This window comes from Gobius niger (genome assembly GCF_951799975.1).
Source record: "Gobius niger genome assembly, chromosome: 7".
Lineage (NCBI taxonomy): Eukaryota > Metazoa > Chordata > Actinopteri > Gobiiformes > Gobiidae > Gobius > Gobius niger.
In genome coordinates this window covers 19,557,277-19,579,485 of record NC_136858.1, presented here as the reverse complement: position 1 = coordinate 19,579,485, position 22,209 = coordinate 19,557,277, and the positions used below count along the sequence as shown (strand labels likewise).

General features: G+C 40.2%; 1 protein-coding gene across 3 annotated transcripts in view; it reads right to left on the bottom strand.

Moving 5' to 3' along the window:
* phactr2 (phosphatase and actin regulator 2) overlaps positions 1 to 21,864 on the bottom strand; it is a 28,238-nt gene extending 6,374 nt beyond the window's left edge. The window contains exons 1-6 of one of the 3 annotated variants that reach the window (XM_079559639.1): positions 21,725 to 21,864; positions 6,494 to 6,673; positions 4,551 to 4,625; positions 3,577 to 3,720; positions 2,306 to 2,545; positions 82 to 538 (exon numbers count right to left, since the gene is read on the bottom strand). In XM_079559639.1, coding sequence (XP_079415765.1) covers positions 82 to 538; positions 2,306 to 2,545; positions 3,577 to 3,720; positions 4,551 to 4,625; positions 6,494 to 6,673; positions 21,725 to 21,737 — 1,109 coding nt within the window. In that variant the 5' untranslated portion in view covers positions 21,738 to 21,864. Of the gene's footprint in view, positions 1 to 81; positions 539 to 2,305; positions 2,546 to 3,576; positions 3,721 to 4,550; positions 4,626 to 6,493; positions 6,674 to 14,760; positions 14,979 to 21,724 lie in introns of those variants that run through there. The other 2 variants (XM_079559638.1, XM_079559640.1) reach the window with 2 other exon arrangements.
* Positions 21,865 to 22,209: the final 345 nt, after the last annotated feature.

Genomic DNA, 22,209 nt, shown 5'->3' with positions numbered 1-22,209 from the left:
ACAGAAAATACTGCAATTTAAAAAATCTGTGATTGTGAATTATTACAATCTGATGCTTTGAAAACATTTGAAAACTGATACCTGGGACTATCTTGGCCAGCTGGATCACTCTCCCCTGTACTCTGCTCCTCTCCTCCCTGTTGTCCTGGTTGGGACAGTTGCTCCCCCTGTGAACAGCTGTTCGTCTCCTTCTCAGTGAAGGAAGTGTCCTCTGTGGCAGGGTTAACATATGGGGTCTGTGCCTTGGCTTCTACACTTACAGTTCGCGCCTCCTCAGCGGCACTCGAAGAAGTCTGTACAGGTTTTGGTGCGACTTTAGTTTCCTTTGCCTCTGAGTTTTTGGGTTTTGGTTCAGAGGATTTTGAGCCCGCTTTCTGAGTCTTGTGAGGTCCAGAGGAAGAAGTAGTGTCGGATTTCCGGTTTGCCTTTGCATCTGCTCCGGATGACCGCGCTGCAGTTCCTGAATCCTTCGACCGAGGACTGGAATTAGTCATTGTTTTTGTGGCATTTCCTGTCTTCTTTGGCTGGGAAGATTTGGCTAAAACAGGAAAAAAAGAAAGAAAAAGTTGATTTATTTCTGTTGTTGGAAAAAGGTAGATGTAAATAGACACTCCGTGGATTTATAACAATTTCAAATTCATGTCATAATCATCACAATGACATTAAATGTTGTGTCTTTTTTTTAAGCTTTTGTACAGCAGCAGCTGAAAATATGACTTAGATTTATGCCCTTATAGACATATTCCTCTGTTTATCCAGGCTAGACGCCCATTGACAGTCCATGGCTGCTCTCCATCAGAAACTAAAATTATATTGTATTTTACTTCAGTTAAAAAGTACTTAAAGAGGGGGTATTATGCTTTTTTCAATCACATAGCACCAGTCTATAGCACACTACAATGATGACGAAACCTTCTGTTGGTCTGTAAATGCAGTAAATTAAAATAACTGCCTTGTATAATATTGCTCTCTCAAAATGGCTGTAGCGAATGTCTTGAAATAGGCCTCTGTCTCTTTAAGAACCTCTGACCCTTTCAGACACGCCCCCTCCACACGCTGTCTCTGGCATCAGTGGGGAGGGGGCTCTGCTGAGGAGCAGTGGTTGGTTACTCGGCTGGTGACGAAAGCTCAGAGGCGTCTCCAGGAGGTGGGCCGTTCCTAGGAGGACTCAGGCAATCCCTAAAATGGCTGCCATCAGAGTTTTTACAGATTACTCAAAAATACGTGAATGTGCCAAGGCAACACTTCAGGCATGTTTTTATTGAGGGAATGAGATTATAACATGATGTAAAGCTTGAAAAAGTCGATTTTGCATAATACCCCCCCTTTAAATAAACAAAAACATTATTCTGCTTCTTTAGGAATGGAATATGATAAACAACTTTACATGTAAAGTCATGTATTTCATCTAAACAATGATAAAGTACAGTATATTCAATCAAATCTGTTAAACCTAAATCTATTAAATCTACTAAATAAAAAACACTGACAAAAGTCAGTGGCTAAAGTCGCCTCGTCCCAAGTTACTCTGGAAAAGGTAAAATATGTGATATTTTATAATGACATGACGCATTCACCAGAGAAAAAGAGAGATCACATGAAAGATTGTTTCTAGTTACTACAGTAAGGTACTGTATGTGCTCCTGAGATAAGGGTTTAAGGATCATGCCAAACGTCACACTTCTATTCACATCTGCATGACATTTTAACTAACAATTTTATGCATGCCATGCAATACAACCTCTCTCTCACACAAGAACCAAACAGTATCTTATAGTTAGGACAAGTGTAAACAAAAAGGAAACATTACTGCAACATTGAACATACAATACACTGAAGGCATATTTTTGATTATATAGAAACATTCATGACAAATATCCTGACCATGTGGTGGGATACTGTTTTCATGTGGGTTCTACTTTTTATACAACAACAACATGGTATTGAGTATATATGGGCCGTGACTCCAGGAAATGCTCTTGCATTATTGTGAAGTCCAGTTATTAAATTAAAGCAGCCTAAGTAGCTTCAGAACGTAAATTGCAGCTAACTCATTTAAAGTCACGTTTCTATGAAACTCAGTTAAATGTATATTAGTAGATAAAATTCAGTTTTGTGTTTTACTGTTAGCCAATGTTAATCCAACACAATATCAAGAACAAATGACCCACTTGAAGTAAACCACCAACTTAAAGAGGAAAAGTGGTAACAAGACAGAGGGATTCTGGGTAGTGAGACTTTACCTCATTCACATTTGCATGCGGGGACCAGGCTAGTGCCATTTGTTCAGACTAGCTAAACTTACCAGTCCCTCGGTTAGTGTTGTTAGTGTTCCGGGTGTTAGCTTTAGTTTGCGTGGAAGAGCCTGCCTTCCCGGTGGATTTGGTAGTTTTTTTAGCACCAGCGGAAGCCTCTCTGTGCCTGACTGTGCCTGCCCCTGAGGTTTTGGAGGAGGTGGGCTGAGAGGCTGTGTGCTGCTTTTTAGGCGGGGCGTCCCGAGGGCGCACCGGGTTTGACCGTGTGATGGGTTTAGTATTAGTCCTCTCTGAGCAGGCCAGAGGAAGCACAAAGGAAAGGATGATGTTACTCGGTTAAATTAGGACTAAGATCAGAGAGGAACATTAAGACTAAGTGTGCATCACTGAGGAGACGACAGGGCAAGCAAGATACAAAAGATAGTTGTCAATAGGGGACTGTGTTGCCATATTAATCAGAAAATCAAGATTAACATTACAACAATTACAATTACAACAAGCCATATAAACATTGAACAATTAAAGCCAACTTGAAACTTTTTAATCTTTACTGTGTGACTAAGAAAGTGCAGATGTACAGTACATGTACATAGCATCATTTCGGTTTCATTGAAGAGTTAAAAGAAAACAAATGAAAAAACTATAACACATTACAGACACATTACAACAAGCATGTCTGTGCCTTTGTGATTATTGACCGGTGCACAAATAGTAAATCCCCAAATGGTGGAGTTCAATGCTAACACAGTAGAGATGAGAACACTTAGCGGGAGCAGGCAGAGGGAGGTCTCTTAAGGGAGAGCGGGGCATTAGAAGACCGCCACAGCTTTGTTCGGACTGTAAACATCTGCTGCAGCAGGCTGATATAACGGGAATATCTATTTGTACACATTAGACACAGCAGAGATCCCAAAGAGGGTTCAGTGTCAGCCCGTTTGCTGCAGTTGAGGCAAAAAACATTCCTCCACCAAGAGAGAAGCACTTCAAAGATACACAGTAGCAGCAATGTTTGGCTCAAGCAAAGGGAATGTATCACATATTTACAACTTCTTACATGTTTTTTGGATCGTCTGATCTATGGACCAATCTATAGACTGTGGTGAGCGGCATCACACATTAATGTTCACATATTTGAAAACAACCTCCTAAATCAACAAAGTGCAATAAAAATATTGCATGTTGTGCGATTATGTGCTCAAAAACACAAATCTAGGATAAAGTGGCCTTTAAATGTTTATATCTTAAAAGTTAAGCGAGACAGATTTTCCATGAATCTCCACTACATTTGAAAACACAGTGAATGCAGCACAGTGCATCAGACCTGGCTTGTCCTCAGAGCGGTTAACTGGCGGGACGGGCGGCTCCTGCAGTTGTGAGTCCGGTGATTCGATGTCCACCTTGACTTCCCCCGATGTCACGCTCGATGTTGCATGGCCATTCAGGCTCTCACTGCTCACAGGCTCTTCTACAGGAGGAAGAGGACTTACACAGTGCGACTCACTTGATTACATTATACAAAACACATACAGTTATGCCAATAACTTTACACTTTGGGCCATTTCTCAAAGAATGTGAAGGTAATTCGTGGGTGCTACTGGCTCCAGCAGAATAAAGTGACGGTCCCGTTAGTGGCCATCTCAGTCTCCTTACCTCAATATCATTGAGTCACTGTGGGAAGAGCTCAAATGTGCTGTTCATGCAAGACAGCTAAGGAATTTACAGGAACTGGAGGCTTTTTGCCAAGAAGAATGGGCCGCTTTACCATTAGATTATATACAAAACCTTCTCTACAATGACCCTTAAAAGACTGCAAGCTGTCATTGATGCTAAAGGGGGAAATACACGGTATTAGGAACTGGGTTGTGTAAACTTTTCAACAGTGTCATTTTGGTATTTATTTGTTATGGTGATTTGAAATTAGTTCACATGTTTTTTTCACAATAAATGGCTTCACAAGATCACTGAGGATGAGTGAAAAAAAGGTTTTGTGTTTTCATTCATATTCTTTGAGAAATGGCCCAGAAAAAAATATAAAAAATCCACCAGTGTGAGTAAACTTATATAAACTGACTTTCAGATTGATCTTCCTGAGTATCAATGTGATTTGCAAAGATGTTGGCACTGTAATTACTGATCCTTAATATTGTTCTGCTCATTCACATATTTGTATGTATTTGGGTGGGGCAGGCGTCCAGTGGAGCCACTAGCTCTCTTTGCCTATTTGGGTGGTCCTTATTTTAGTCCTGGTTCAGTTCTCATATTCACATGAGTTCAATTGCAAAGCTAGTCACAAACCTTGGTCAGCGATGAGCACGCCTTTTTTAATTAGCTCTTCCCGTGTTTGTCTTGTTGAGATTTTTCTTTCTAAAACTGAAAGAGAAACCAAAACACATTAGAAGATTGTTGCTTGTTTAAATCAAATGCACGTACAGCATATCTTCTTTTTCTCTGCTGCTATGATTATATCCATATACACTGACACTTCTGACCCCTCAATGCCCAAACACAAAAAGTCTATGGGGATTATGAAGGCATTTGCCTCCCTTGTGTCTAATGTGTCACAGTTTGGACTGGTAGAAGACACAGTAATCCAAGATTTTCAGGCTGCCTAAACAGATGGAAGGCCTTTCATTGTTTGGTACAAGGAGAAGGATGAATACCTGCATTTCACTGACTTCTGCAGTTCTAGCCACCACTGCTGACAAGTGCAACTGCGTTCAAAGTTGTCAAAAAGGTAAAAGAAAAAAGAAAAATTAACGTTTTTCAAAGAAACTCATGGATGGCATTGTGTCTCAGGGCTCTTTGAATCACTGACATTAATCTCAGACGCCTGTGATGATTAGTTGTCAGTTAAGCCGTTCCACATTATTAAGCAGACCAACATCAAGCAATAAGGGAAAGAAAAAGGATCTCTCTGCTGATGAAAAGCATGAAATAGTTGAATGCCTTGGTCTAGGTATGAAAACCTTATGAGAGATCTGTGGCTGATTCAGACACACTCGGGTTTGTGCAGATAAAGGCACAATATGGACGGTTTCAGCCAGACAAACACATCAGATTAAGAGAAAAGCTGCTACAAAGCAGCAGACAGGAATTTGAAGCTGCTGGTGACTCTGGAGTCTCCCGGACATCAAGGTGTCGGACCCTCCAGAGGCTGCAGTTGTGCATAAACCTTCTATCCGGCCTCCCCTAAACTGTTAATTGAAGCTCATGAACAGAAATGGCTGCAGTGGCTCAGAAATACATGAAGACTCATTTTCAAACAGTCTTGTTCACTGATGAGTGGTGTGTGACCCTGGATGGTCAGATGAATGGAGCAGTGGATGGTTGGTGAATGGCCACCATGTCCCAACAAGGCTGTGACGTCAGAGTTTCTGACTGAACACTTTCTTCCATGGTACAAAAAGAAGAACCGTGCTTTCCATAACAAAATCATCTTCATGCATGACAACGCACCATGTAATGCTGTAAAGAATACCTCTGCATCATTGGTATTCTTTACCAATGATCCTTTTATGCCCTCTCCTTGGGCATAAAAAGAGAGAAACTCATGATGTGGGACCCATCCTACCCTGACCTGAACCATATTGAGAACCTTTGGAGCCTCAAGCAAAACATCTATGAGGTGTGCACAATAATTCTGAACAGTGCATTTTGAGTTGTTTACTTACTTATTTTTGAAAAAATGACTGTGATCATTGGTAGATTTTTTCAATCACATTCAAATGATCCTCTAAATGTTAAAGACTTGAAAATGATGCTGTCAGTTGAGTTGACATTTACAAAAATATAATTTGCATAATAACTGTGAACGCGGTGTAGGCTTAGAAGGTGAAGAAGGAAGGAGAGATATTTTTTTTTATGAGATATTTTGAATAGTTGCAATAAAAGCTTATAACCCAAACAGCAACAGATGTAGCAGGAAATAGCCAGCAACCGTTCAAGATGACCAGGTGTGAATATTTCCTTTCAACTTTCTCTATAATTTTCACTCACACCTGGTGAGTAACTTGATACCAATGAGAGAGCGGCATCTCTCTCTTATCTGTGGTGTTTCAGCCTAAGGCAGAGCAGCCCAGAAAAAGTAGAGGAATGTAGATTTTATGGCACTAGTATTACTGTGTATGAAGCTTTAATAGTTTGATACAAAAACATAATATTCTGCAACCTGACGATGTCATTTTAACAACATTCAAATCCATCACGATCAGCTTGAAATTTCCTACAATGGCACATACCTTTGGAAAGATCCTGGAACTTGTCACTGGTTTTCTTCTTCCTCCATTTCCAGGGCTTGAAGAGTTTTCCTAAGGACGACAGCTTGCCCCTCTGCTGCCGGGAGCCATTGGGCGTGTTTGTGGCGCTGTCCACCACCACGTCACAGCCGGCCAGGGAAGAAGACTTCTCCAATCCATCCACTGTAGACGACACAGGAAGAAGAGCAATGAGTCAAGCTTTGATTAATAATTAGAAGACATGTTTGAGTAAAAGCAAAAAACTATAATAACCAGTACAACCTTTGAAATTCTGTCATCAGTTTTAAACATTGGCTACATCAACCACTCATGATTTCTACTAAAATGAGATGCGTGAAAAACAATCAAAACATTTTTTTAGTTTTCAAAATGCACTAACAGCAGAAGTCAACAGTAGAGAGTTATAAAAGGTTGGTCCCCAAAAAAGACCAAGGATAAAATCCCTCTGGAAAAATCTAGACAGCAAATTGCTTCAAAATGAAATATTAATAAATGCTCAAAGACAAATTTAGGCTTGGTGCTCAAACTATGCATGCCGAGAACCAGTGGGGAAGACAAAATACACATTAAATCTTTTCATCTGCCTTTGCACAGACATCATGTTCATTTAAAACCATTAAATAATGGAATCAACTCCCTGACAGTCTGACATTTCTCTCGAAACAGAAAGAAATACATCCTCAATAACCAGCTGCGTCAGCATCAGTGCACTTCAAGTCTACAAATGTAATACTGTAGCAAACTTTTTTTTTTTTTTACTATGTTGTATAGATTTTAGGATGTGATTAGTTTTAAATGATTACTGTTCAGCATGTATTGGTTAGTGCTGCTGACAGTTACTTGTAATGTAATGTTTTAATACTGTGTGCACCTGCCCGGGGACTGCAGATGGAAATTTTGTACATTGTCCCTTACAAGTAAACTAATAAACTAAACTAAAGCTAAAACTATTTAAGAACCGATCAGACATGCAGATAAAGCTAATGTGGGGTAAGTAGTAGCGACCAGAGGCAGATGATGATCAGTACAGTGTTGCTGTTATCAGCAACAGCAGGATATTTTTCTTGCAGGCCTGGGTGCAATGGCTCTGTGTGTTTTGGCCAGTTCCATGTCCGTGCAAAGCTCCTCCTCTTCCTGCACAGATAGGCTGCTGTGAGTCTCCTGCTCCACAGAGCAATGTGGAGGCATGGAAATAGAGGGTAATAGCAGATATAAGTAGCGGCTTTCACAATTAAACTAAGTCCGAGCAAAGAGTGACTGTAAATATGAGAGTATAACACAGTGTCGTATAACCTTAAGCATCTAGACAATTAAAAAGAAATAAAAAGAGCAAAAAAAAGCTAAACAATTCTGTTATAATTGTGAGATATGAAAAGTTTTTAATGTTGTAATTTCATAGGCTGGTTGTAAATAGTGTTGTATATGCTATTCTATTTGTTGTGACTTTTTTAATGTATATTGTAAGACAAATGGAAAGTAGCTTCTGCTCTCTAAATACAGCACATTTACACAAGTATCAGTGCTGAAAGCTCATTAATGTGCACTGTTTTACTGTTATATGTAAAAGTATAATTTTAGACGATCAGGCTATGAACAAATCGTTTTGTAAGAATCTGATGGGTCGCTTTTTTCTCTATGTTTTATTCTGTGCAGTTCTGGTGTAGGACAGTAAGGCTGCAACTAACGATTATTTTTCTATTGATTAATCTATCGATTATTTTTTCGATTAATCGATTAATCTATCGATTATTTTTTCGATTAATCTATCGATTATTTTTCATGTTACCGATTATTTTTTCATTTAAAATGAAGAAAAAAACATTGATGTTTCCAAATGGCATGGCTTTTATTTATTTATTTACTACTAGTCTATTTTCCCCACTTTTTAAAATGGAAAAAGGCAAATGGGCCCATTCTCTCACTTCTGGCCCTGACCCACAGTTTGGGAGCCGCTGATTTAAAACTAACTGAAACCTGCACCTGACGGTTATTTCTGACCACTGAGAATTAGCCTGCGAGTCGCTCAACTCGTTATAGACTGTGCACATTCAGAGAACCAGGGTTACTGTAAGTTACTGTGCTCGTGTGGATTCAACTCCTCTTTGAGACAAAAAGGCCACGGACACGGCTTTACTCTCGTATATTCATCAAACTACTGTCCTGATTCTCCACCAGACACAACAAGTAGAGAGTTTAAATGAGTGTTTTAGCCGATGCCCCGAGTCCGCGCAGAGAAAACATGAGAGCTGCGCCCGGGACACGGGTGACATGATGCAGCCGCGCATGAGGTGAAACGAGCACCGGGAGACAGACAGCCGAGCGGGACACGAGCGGAGAAGTAGCCTACTCGCGTGTTGGGAGAGACGGGAAAGGCGGTCGGTCTCTCCTGCTCATTCACTTCAGCACTGCTCCGTTTTGGTTTTATATGTGGCAAAGTAGGCGGAGAGTGCGTGCGCGCTGTCAGAGCCTGTCCCCGTAACAACGCGTTGATTAATCAGTGAAACAACACCGTAGTTTGACTGAGATCGGGGCCCTTGCAGCCGCGGGTGTTTTCGTTTCACATGTTCGTTTATAGCCGTTGTGCTGTAGCCTGGCTAACGCCAGACTAAAATCACAAGTGATATTGCAGTTGGAAATGATTGGAGCGCGCACAGCAGTCTGGCGTTAGCCAGGTTAGTTGTGCTGCTGTGATATGACATTTCCGCTCGACACAGTGTGCAAACAACAACATTATTAGGCCGTTTCTGGAAATACTACCACACTTTTGACGACTTTTGGCGTGCTTTTCCCCCCTCGCTCGCAGCGTCTGCATTACGCGCAGCCACGCTGGAAGTAAAATGTAAACAAGTGACGCGGAAATGTCATATCACAGCAGCACAACTAACGCGCTGCTCTCATGTTTTCTCTGCGCGGACTCGGGGCATCGGCTAAAACACTCATTTAAACTCTCTACTTGTTGTGTCTGGTGGAGAATCAGGACAGTAGTTTGATGAATATACGAGAGTAAAGCCGTGTCCGTGGCCTTTTTGTCTCAAAGAGGAGTTGAATCCACACGAGCACAGTAACTTACAGTAACCCTGGTTCTCTGAATGTGCACAGTCTATAACGAGTTGAGCGACTCGCAGGCTAATTCTCAGTGGTCAGACAGAAATAACCGTCAGGTGCAGGTTTCAGTTAATTTTAAATCAGTGGCTCCCAAACTGTGGGTCAGGGCCAGAAGTGAGAGAATGGGCCCATTTGCCTTTTTCCATTTTAAAAAGTGGGGAAAAAAGACTAGTAGTAAATAAATAAATAAAAGCCATGCCATTTGGAAACATCAATGTTTTTTTCTTCATTTTAAATGAAAAAATAATCGGTAACATGAAAAATAATCGATAGATTAATCGAAAAGATAATCGATAGATTAATCGATTAATCGAAAAAATAATCGATAGATTAATTAATAGAAAAATAATCGTTAGTTGCAGCCTTACATGTCTTTAACATAATAAGACTCCATTGAGACAGAATATTGTATTGTTTGTACAGGACTTTGCTGTCTTTGACACAGATGCGATTACTTGAGCAACCTTATAAATACTGGATTGTGCAAAGACATACATAGGCTAAATATTCATACATATATAGAGTATTTTAAGTTGCACATTCATAGTTCTTTCTTTCATAAGAGTCTGCTGGGTGAGTTGGTCCCTCCTTCATTGGAAGTGCTGTAGCTCCCCAGAAATAAGATTGGGATATAAACACACTCTGTGGTCCCTCAATCAGAGGAAATAAAGAAACAATTTCATATTTCAACCTTAAAGCGGAGCCGTCCCTAGACACCCCCCTCGACCTCTGCACACATTGCATACACTGCTTCCTGTTCTTGTGTTGTGTTTAAAACAATGGGACTTTCTGAGCAGCTGCTTTGCGTATGGTTTAAGATGGGACCGGCCGTAACCGCAATAATCAAGTACATTAGACCCTCTGCCAAACTACTTGAGGGATTATACAGGGACAAAGTGTGCTCCGATTCCTGGAAGCTGAGAGAATGTTCAAAAGAAACAGTAAAAAACTCTAAGCATCACTAAACATGACTTTTATGTCCAGCTTGTTCACTCCCATTTAACGTAGTGACCAACAGGCAAAAAAAAAAAAAGAATCTCGAACAAGCAGAAAACACTTCTCCCTGGAGCTTGTCTTGGGCTCTCGTGAGGACAACAAAGGTGCACATAAATGAAATAGGGTTATGTGCTCATGGTGACCACATTGTGCAGCCAGAAGGAAGTGATAATAGCAACCCAACACAGATGATGAGGTTAGAGCAGCATTCACATCACAAACAATACAGCATTTTCAAGAGTCTGTAGAATCAAAACTCAGCTGAGAGATTTATGGTAGAAGTCAAATTTGCCTTAATTAACTGTAATTAACCAGGTTCATGGCTTACATGTTAGCGTGTCTGTAATTAGACGCCTATCCAAGTGAAACAAAAACACAAATCTACACAATACAATACTTTCAATAGCAATGAAAGGTTGTGGGAATATTCAATCAATTGTTTATTGTTTGTTGGCCTTGAGCAGCATCCTGAACGCTGCTGCTCGAGTCCTGACAAGAACCAGGAAATACGACCATATTCGTCCAGTGCTCTGATCTCTGACATGTTACAGGCGTATGAACCATCTCGGGCCCTGAGAACTTCAGGGAGGGGTCTCCTGGTGGTTCCCAGAGTCAGGACTAAACACGGTGAGGCTGCGTTTTTAGTTTCACACAGCTAAAATCTGGAACAGTCTTCACGAGGATGTGAGACAGGCCTCGACTCTGACAATGTTCAAATCCAGGCTGAAAACAGTTCTTTTTGCCCGTGTATATGTTTGAAAGTAATTTATCTGCACTCTTGCCTTTTGCTGTAATTGATTAATTTCATGTTGATGTTTTTATTGATTTTAACTGTTCTCTTGTAATTTTATGCAACTGTTAAGCACTTTGAATTGCCTTGTGTATGAATTGTGCTCTACAAATAAACCTGCCTTGCCTTGCCTATACCTAGACAATAAACAATTGGACTTCAGTAGATATTCAATTTGGAACAGTCAGTAGCCAATAGTTCTTACAGGCCCCTGCTCTCCACCTGACATTATGACAACGTTCAATGTGACCCTAAATATGTATTTGGTCCAGGTCCTGGACCAAATATTTAACCAGAAACAAAAAACAATATAACTACATGACGTTCCTGCACTGCACTGTGAACTCTTTCTAATAAAGTCCAGTATTGCATGCAGTAAAGTACAGCATTGCATTGCTTTATACTTGCAACGTGCTGACTAGAGTAATACTGTGTCATACTGGAAGTGTGAGTCAGGGGTTGGATCGAGTCACTGTGGATAATCAAAAGCACAACTTCAGCAGTATTTTCAACTGGTTACAATTTTTCTCATGAAACAGTAACTTGACTCCATGGTTTTATTGTGGGAATGAGCAGGACAAACAAATGGGTAGGTACAAGGTAGAGCTGGTAACATTTTACAGTCAAATGTGTGACGTGATGCCGGGTTGAAGTCATGTATGTGTGACCGAGCCAGTGGGAGGTTTTTTTCTTCTTTTTTTTTTTTTTCAGACGTTATAGCAGTAACATGTGTTGAGAAAACGGGGGTGGAAAGGGAGAGGCTTCCTTCCTTCTCTGCAACTAAGGCATTATGAACAGACTAAATGTAACAAATGAACGCAATACAGGAGATGACAACTGGAAAATGTCAAAAGCAAAAACAAAACAGAATATGTACAGGCATTCGTTTGGTAGGTGTAACTATATAACTGTTACAGTAAAAGGTGAATTACCAAAGGCACAATTGTACAAACTACTGCTAAAGCCGGAGTAGTCACAACAAAAACATACATCTATTTTGCCTTCCGGTTGAAAAATACTTCAGATATAATATGAACTGTTGTTTTCCCTTGGTTATATCAGATGAGCAAAAAGAGAGGGCGGCCCTGGGCACTGGCTGCAGTTTTAACACCTCTGTAATTTCTTCCATTCTGCAAATGTTCTCATCTCCCTGATATTACAGGCATCATTTCATCAAATCCTCAACACGCGTTTGCTAGTTTTAGCCCGACGAGAGAGCTTCTTCTTCAATCTATTGCCTAAAGTAGTGTGGATTCAGCATTTAAAGCAATCACTACGGCATTATGTAACTCGTCACACACCAAATAGGGCATTAACAATATGGATCCCTGCCATGGCCTGGAGGTCCCAATGTGGGCTTAAGTGGGCTATGAAACAGAGCGGTTCCTAAACTGCCGACGTGCTACCAAAACAACGTGAATGTGCAGAGGGACGGCTGAGCGTGGGATTAGCTATGAATGGAAGAGGCCGGAACGATACTTCTTTCCCATATACTAAAATATTTGTCATCTAGAATCATCAAATAGAACAATAATGTAATACAAACTATTTCTTTTCTATGTCTATAATTTATTTGACGCAAAACTATCAACTTCCTTTAATGCTTTCCCCTGGAACTTTATTTTACACTACCTTGATACATTGTACCTCATAAAATTGAGTATAGTGTCATCTGATTTGTAACAAAGTGTAACAACTTGTACCTATGTAGTACATACACAATGGAATAATGTGTATTTGTTGTTTGGAGGTACATAATGTAATATGACACAAGACCCTTAAGGGTTAGGGCTTCAGGTTAGGGTTAGAGTTTGTATCTTATGTCTTATTACATTATGTACCTTCATAATACAAATACATATTATTCCATTGCGTATCTAACCCATAGGTACAAGTCATTACACTTTGTTACAAAGCACATTACATCTGGCAGGTACAATGAATGAAGGGTAGTATAAAATAAAGGGTAACACTTTATTTTACAGTACCCTTGATACATTGTACCTAACTAAATTTAGCACAATGTAATAGGCTTTGTAACAACGTGTAATGACTTGTACCTATAGGTTACATACACAATGGAATAATATATATTTGTATTATGAAGGTACATAATGTATTAAGACATAATTCTAACTCTAACCCTAACCTGAAGCCCTAACCCTAAGGGTCTCGAGTCCTATTACATTATGTACTTACAAAGTTATTCCATTGCATATGTACTACGTAGGTACAAGTTATTACAGATTGTTACAGAGCACATTACATTGTACTAAACGTAGTTCGGTACAATGTATCAAGGTAGTGTAAAATAAAGTGACGTCGAAATCCCAGTTATCCTGCTCTTCTTTGATTGCACATTGTCCTGTCTATTTGCACCCCCTGAGTGTTCTTGAGAGCTGATGGAGAAAGTGAATTTCTCCATTGTGAGATCAGTAAAGGCTTATCTGTGTCAGTACCTGCTTTCGTATATTTATTTTTTCAATACCAGTAGTACCTGAACTTTCACAGTGGTATCGTTTAACGGTACTCAGGCCCATTGGTGTTAACTGTGGAGATATGGGGCAAGAAACAGGGTAATCTACAGCAGTTATTTTATTCTTTAGGTGCGTGGTAAAAGTCAACTATCATGCCTTCAAAATTACATCCCATAATTAATTAGTGGGAAATGGGCTATGGGATTCCAGGGATTTGAGCTTTAAGCAAACAAAAGCCTATAGTTCTTATTTCTCCCCATCTTTTCACATCCTCGGTCCAAAAATGAGCGAGTCACGTGAAGTTGTCAGTCTCTCACATTGCAAACGTTGGTTTTGACTGAGTCCTCTTTTTCAATCATGTCCTTCCTGGTTACACTTTCCGTATCCAGTCAAAGGGCAGCCGTAAGTAGTACAAGTTCAAGACAAGAAATAACGCAATACTAGGCCTTTTAAGTAGGTCTCGAGCTTATCGTTCAGAACAAAACACACTTATCCACGTGTCTCTCCACCATTATCTCAGAATGCAACAGTTTATTAGTAGCCTTTATGTTCATCTATTTGGAGTCTACATTAGATAGAGAAATGGGCAGTTTATAATACAGGGGTGGGACCCATAGAGCCACACAAAGCGCTCTCCTCAACTTTAGGATTAGAAAACTTTATTTAACGCACCCTCCCGCATTCTTAAAGTTCAGCTCAAGACTTAACCACGAGTTTTACAGCTGTTTTGGAAAAAAAAAGCGCTCAACTCCGCTTGCAACAAAAGACATCGGGTTTCGTGTTTTGTTTCTAAAATAGAAATGAGAGACTTCCTGAATAAAGATAGCGGAATGCGCATCGAGTGCGCACGGCACGTAGCCCACATGAGACAGACTACTCACCGCCGCTAGCTGTCTGGGACACGGTGGAGACAGCAGCCTGGCCCATATTCAGCTTTTAGCACCGCGTAAATCCCATCCACGACCTCCCCGCGCGGTCATTTCAAAAAAAGGTCCCTCGCTGTTAACGCTCGCTGGAAACTTTTGGTGCCTCCACTCTCTCCGGACTGGGTTGCGCGCTACTTTTTTTTACGTCGTAACGTCCTCTTTCCCACCCCTCGCCTTTCTCTCTCACGCGCCTGGTCTGGACCTCAGGAGCTGCCTAGAGAGCACGAGAGCTCAGCACACAGAATACGGCAGCTGAAGAATGCCGCTCATTCCGCTATGTCTAGATTAGAGGCGCTGGTCGGGTCAAAGGGCGACGGGGTCTGGCACCTCCTGCCACCGGTTAACTGACGGGGCAGAGATGTGGTCCATGATTGAGGTCCATAATGTTGCCTTTGATGTATAGCGTGTTTGGCTATTGGGGTGTAGCTCACGTCAGTGCACTGGAGTAATGGAATAAATGATATAGATGTCACACACAGTCTAAATATAAAGTTCCGCTTGAGCACAATTGTTCAGGAGCTTCTCACTTACTTATGGCATGTGTCCCAACAACGCCACAGCGCTGGTTTCAATTCAGGTAAAACATGGCACGTGTCTCTAGCAGTGTTAATTTTGACAACATATTTTATTTTAGTTTTAGTCTTAGTCTTTTGACTAAAATGTAATTTAATTTTAGTCAAGATTTAGTCAAAAAAACCTTTTCAATTTTAGTCTAGTTTTAGTCGACTAAAATTGCATGTCAATTTAGTCGACTAAAACGAAGACTAATTTAGTCGACTTTGCATTGATAATATTCATTATAATCATATTTAATCGTGGTCCTCGACTTCATGGAGCTGCTCCCACATGAATAAAGCTCAGACCTGTTCATTTGGCAGTGAATTTAAATGATATGATGCTTTTTCAGACTGTCAATAGAAGTTTGGATGATTTTAGTCTCTCCTTTTCATTTTTATTTAGTCTTATATCTGGACATTTTAGTCATAGTTTTAGTCTCATGAGAAACTTTTAATTTAGTTTTAGTCCAATTTTAGTCGGCAAAAATATCACTGGTCTCTTGCAGTGGTGGAAGAAGTACTCGATATTCTTACTTAAGGAAAAGTGCAGCTACAGGACCAAACACGTACTACTAAGTAAAAGTATAAAAGTATGCGTTGTAAAATGTACTAAGAGTTAATGTGCAGGATTTCTTTAAATCATTTGAATCAAACCAGCTCTAAACAAGGTCTAAAGCAGTAAACCACAAAACCAAGTCTAAACTGGGACTAAACCAGTTAACCAGTTAGTTTGACTTTTACTTTTAGAGCAATTTAAATATATAGTGGAGTAGAAAGAACAGATGTTGGCTCTAAAATGTAGTGAAGTAAAAAGTATTCATCATAAAATGTACTAAAAGTACCTAATTTGTACTTTTTACTTTGTTACTTTTCCCCACGCGTCTCTTGTAGCTACAACTATTTGGAAACTCATTTGTCAGACAGTGCAGTAAGCAGACGTTGTGGAAAATAAAACAGGCCTGCTTGTGATTTTGTAGACCTATAATATCTTGGCAATGGTGTTGCACTTACAATTGGGTCAGAAGGACAAGCCATTTTGGGATAGTGCAACATTAAAAGTTGACCAGGCTTACATTTTCTGCTGGCTATTTGTTTCTTTAATATCATCTTTTCATCAGGAGATTCTGGTGAACGTAAAATAATGGTGAATAACTGGACAGTCAGACAGTGAATATTTGACTATACACTAACATAAATTCCATATTTTTGCCACAATCTGACAGAAAACTAACCTGTTATCGTTGTCATCTCGATGGAGAGACATAAAAGTGATTGGTGCTTATAATATTAGCCTCATGAGCTCACCGCCTCCTTCAGCCTAAGGAGAGGGACAATACTGAACTGGTTTTAAAATGAGTATCTGTGTGAGTGACAGTTTTATCATTCATTAGTGTCAACAGAGTGTTGCTGAGATCTCCCAGAACCCCCACTTCATGAGCAGAGCACCGGGACAACAGCTCACAGGCAGTTTTACTACAGCACTGAGGTAAGAGAGGGACTTTCTTTTCAAACCGAGACTGCCATCTAGTGATTGTGACATGGCTTTGATGAGGATATTTAAATAGATGGCTTAATGCTGCTTATTACTATTCGGTTTTAAAGGATGGTATTTATGAAGGTGGGATACAGTTTGTTTAGGGGTCGAGCTTAAACACAGACCTTCAGGGGTGGATCTAGAAAAAAAATCACGGGGTGGCAAGCAGGGTCAGAGATAATTTCTGGGGTGGCAACACATTTTACAATGTCGGATGTAAATAGCGGGGGTATGCAAGTTTTGCTTGATCGGATTTTTGCCGGCTGAGCCTCCCAAAATTGTATACAAATAGTAGCATTGTCCATAATATAAGTAGGGGGTTTCATCATCTTGGGAGCCACAGGAGTTGGCACCTGGCTCCTTATTTAGCTATGAAGTTGTTATGATTCTTTGTCCTGTCAAAAAAGTACTAACTGAGAGTGAGTCTCTCAGTTAGTACTTTATTGATCTCCATCTGTGAGATCAATAAAGTATCATCTTATCTTATCTTATCTTATCTTAAGCACCCCAGTATCTTTTAGAGCAGATGTGAGACATTACATGACACCAATGGGGTGGCAAGACCTCTACGAGCCACCCCTCTAGATCCACCCCGGCAGACCTTTAACTCTAAACAAAAATGCATCACATGCATGATGCCGGGAATTTGGAGGAGGTGGACAGAGAGTGACATAACATTTATAAGTTGCAATCAAAATATAGCATTGACAATACCTTATTTTCTGGCCCTTATGCTTTATTAAAGAGGACATTTCAGGTTGAAAGGAGTTGATGTGAAGCTGCAAGCTACATTTCTATTTTTGAAACATATTGTGTTCCTCCTTGGTCATGCATAATGATTATTACGGGTATTCTCAAAAGAAACATGTTCTGTGTTATGGTTACGGTTCAGTTTCTTCAACCTAATGCTCTTTGAACAGACAGTCCTCATATTTTGACATTAGAAATCCAGTTTTCACGTTCTGATCAAATAAAATGTCAACCTGAAACATATCGACAGGACAATTACAGTTTGAAAGGACAATCTTTAGCGAGAGGAGGGAGTGTATATGACAGGAAGGAAGTGGAGACACTGGGGCATATAGTTACAAACAACAGATAGAAGAGCCTAAATGTCATTGGTGGATTTTGATTGTGTTGTGCTGGAAAACAAATCCATGCTATGATAATAATATCATCAATGATAGGTCAAAACCACACTTTGGGCCCCATGAAGGCTTTCTAGATGGGACCAAGTAAAGCATAAGTCAAACTGTCTCTAATTAAATTGGGTACGTCTGACCCTGAGTGGTGTTGAAAATTAGCACATGTGCTATAACACTTTAAACAATGCATCTGGTTCGTCCAATGTAATTGCTATGTCCATATTAAATAAATAAATAAATGAAATGAAATGAAATGAAATGAGTGCTCCTTATTTGATCTTTTTAAGAAATAGGCCCTGATGATACTGACAGAAACCTGTCGGGAGCAGCACAAACTTAACTAACTGTGAAGCCCAGGTTTAAAGCGGGGGAATTAAGCCTTTTACAGGTACTTGGTCATTTCAACCCCATCTTAAGAACTATCTGACTGTATTGATCAAAAAATGGCTAAATTAAATGATCCCCTTAGCCATTCTTCAGGAACGCCAAATGGAAAAGGTAGAAGCACTGGAGGAGGAGACAGAGGGCCAGAGCAGAGGCAGGAGAGGGGACATCAAATATTAAGTAGCGGCCTCAGCACAACCAAAGGCTAATAATTGTTTAAGTAGTGCTCTTCTCCCCTGCACTTATTTTTTAAACTCCCTACTCGAGCGTGACATAAGCAAACTCCAAGCAAAGCACTATCGCATGCGACAGGTCAGGCTAAAAATATGCTCGCTGCCGTGCACCAACAATGATGACGGTGAGAAACGAGTTGGAAGAAAGTGTCGCAATGCTTTTATATGGAAGTGATTTGTATTTGTTTCCTTGTGCCGATCAAAAGTTGTCAAACTACATCCTCTCTTGTAATCGTGCAAGATGCTGTGATTCGAGTCAAGCTGTACTTCGATGATATTACTGCGCGGACATCGAAGCACTCCAGATGTTATTACGCCTCACAAGATAGTACCCCTTCTTATCCGCATAGAAAATCGACATGTTTAATTTTGTGTTACTAGACTTGGATCATGTAACGTTTCACATAACTGTATTTAAATAGGGAACAGCATGGTGGCTTCTAACGTCACCCCAGTTTGGAGCTATACCTATGCTGCCTATTTGCGTAACTAAGCACACGCACACATCACGCATCAACTCGTCTAAGCTCAGGTAAGAACATATCTCAGTATGTGACAATGGTGGCCTATCCCTTTAAGGTCCATCATTTTGATAAACTTTAAAGCAGCTCGAGAAAATAGCAAGGGCTCTCAAAAAAATAAATAGTATATTGTCAGTCTGAGCCTCATGATTTCCTTGTTATTTCTTTAGATTTTAGATTTTTAGATTTTACTCTCCAAACACTGTTGCGTTTCTTCGTATCATTGGCCATGTCCTCAGCCAATCAGAATGCTTGTTACAGCCAAACTAACACCTTCTGTCTTAGTCATCTTGATGAGTATTCCAAAGTATTTTGAGTTTTTTTCCCCCAGAAAACCTTCAAATCAGATTTTTTCTGGCACTATGCTACAAGGCTGATGACATGCAAAACATACAGTGCACTATTGTTTGAAGGGAAAACCTAAATATTGCTAAGCCAGTTTATGTAGTGTTTATGTAGTATAGTGTACTACATAAAACTATATCTTCACAGGTTAATGCACATTCCATCAAAGATGTCAGACACATCAGATCTAGAGCCAATTCAGGTATTTTGGTAGTAGTTTTATTTCTCTCCAGTTGTTCTTTAGAGTTCCGTTCCGTCTAAAAATACCCAAACCAGTTCATCCATGTCACACTAAAAGGGATTTGGCTGAATCCTTTATTTCCATGTTTTATAACACATGTTCCAATATGAATCACTGGCAGCACCAACGCGAGACTGCTCTTGTGATGTACTGGGTAAAGGAACTCTCCGGATACTGCAAAGTTGTATTATTAGATTACTACTTCCGAGTTGTAAAACCCAATTCATTACACCAACGCTATGAGGAGTTCTTTACCATCAGTGCTATGAATATTAAAAGAATAACCGTATTTCTTTGCAGTGATGCAGCATTGTTACTTCTCTTCCGGCGCTCTGAAACCCGATCTCCTGTTTGTTGTACTCCATTTGGCACAAGCCATAAGCCGCTATCATTGCTAAAATGTTGTTTGAATAGATCAATAACTGACATCCTGCCAGCCGGGAGAGCTACAGGGAAAGTGAGCTTAAAGTGAGGCACAAAGACAATGTGAGAAAGAAAGAGCACAAGCGCATGGAGTATTAAAGGTTTCAGAAAATAACAGTGGAATTAATGTCATGACAGGAAGTTTTATGTGCAACAAGTGCAGTTGAACAGAGGCCAGAAGAGGACAGCGTATGGGCAAAGTAAATAACATGGCTGCATTTACAGCTATGGGCTATACTAGGTTGTATCAGCACAGAGTGACATAACTTGAATGCCATAATGACCTAAAATTTGCCATTTCTACAACAAAAGCTACTGTCTTAGGCATATACGTAGCCAAGAATATGTGCAAAGAAATCTGCATCAATGTACAGCAATGAACACTTGCAAATCTGCACAAATCTGCATTTTGTCCGCACTGTGACTGTGACTTATGACAAACACTTATCTGCAAATGTGGTACAAGAATGTCACAACTTTGCCAAGGCATCAAAGTGATTATGGCCTTTTATGGAGGCGAGATTTCAGGACACATATTGTTTTGCAGTAATGGCGATGTGCGGGTCGGAATCAAAGGATATATAGACCTAGACACACACGCAAGCAATAACAGTTTCAGATCATTCATGGTCTCCCTGGACACACGTGAACTCATGCATATTTATGTGTACTTTCACTGCTGCTGCTTTGACTTGCAAATAGCTTTTATCAAATTGACCACAACTCCATTCTGGTCAATGTCATTGTATACTTTTTGTGCACACTTCAGATACAAAAGAATGCGGACTCTTTCAGATTGCATACATCGTTAACACTTCTCTTTGGTCACAGCCAATGATCTTCCTCAGAGCAGAGGTTCACTACACTATTTACATTGATTTACCACAGGTTTTACATTAGGTCAGTATTTCCATATGCAAAGGCTCAACTTTTATCCAGGCTTGGGAAAGCAACCATAAGAGTCTTCTGGAGTTGCTTGTGACACTCACGTACAGTACAGTATATGGAGTATGAACTTGAAGCAGCTTGTGTGACATTTAATGGAAATATATCAGCTCAGACCCAAACTTTGATGCCAAGCAAACATAGTTGCACCAGAGCGATCGCCATAACAAAGCCATAATGCAATGTTGGGCACACTTACAAAATCCATAATCACTTTTCATAATCCATAATTCACCCAAGCATAGTGAGGACTTAAGTAAGATGTAAACACAAATCCAAGCAGCGCTGCCAGCACAACAACAGCCAACGGCAGAGTAAAAAGCAAAAATCTTTCTTCCATTATTAAACATTCTGAGCATGACTTGAAAAACCAGTTCTCATGTTGACAGCCGCCCAACTAAACTCTCTGTCAGGAGCAAGCAAATGAGCCCCGGTCAGAGCTGAGTCAGCACTGATTGAAACACAGACAAACATAGCATTGAACACTTTGTACTAAACACTACATTGTATTTTGAAATATAATGTGTTTGGATGTTGTATAGTGTTCTAATAATACATGCAGCCCTACAGTACACAGTAAGGAGATCTTACCATCATTTTCCATGACTTGGCAGCAGCGGGAAAACTGATGATCCTTGGTGCACAACCTGTCCTGTCGTCCTCCCCTTATCGCCCACTTCACCTCCCTCCCTCACTTACTGCCTGTTCACTGTCTGCTGTCCTCTTCTGCTTCTTCCTTTGGCTCATCCCTCTCTTCCTCGTTGGTGCTGTTGGTGAAGTCCCGCCCTCTGTCCTCCTCCCACTCCAATAAAGAGCATTAAAAGTTAATGTGTTTCCATCTCCGTTCTTCATGACAGCGCGCATCTCCAACTGACTTTATCTCCATCTCTGTCTCGGCCGCTCATTTTTTCCTCTGGCAATCTGGCTCCAGTCTGTATCACAGCGTGCCTATTTCTGCTTTGCTTTCTATGCACAGTTTAGTGCAGCACAATGTTGTGTCAATGCAGTATCAACAATAAACCTGTAGGTCTCACATGTTTATATTTTGTGTTTAGCTTTTAACTGTGGGTCCAATT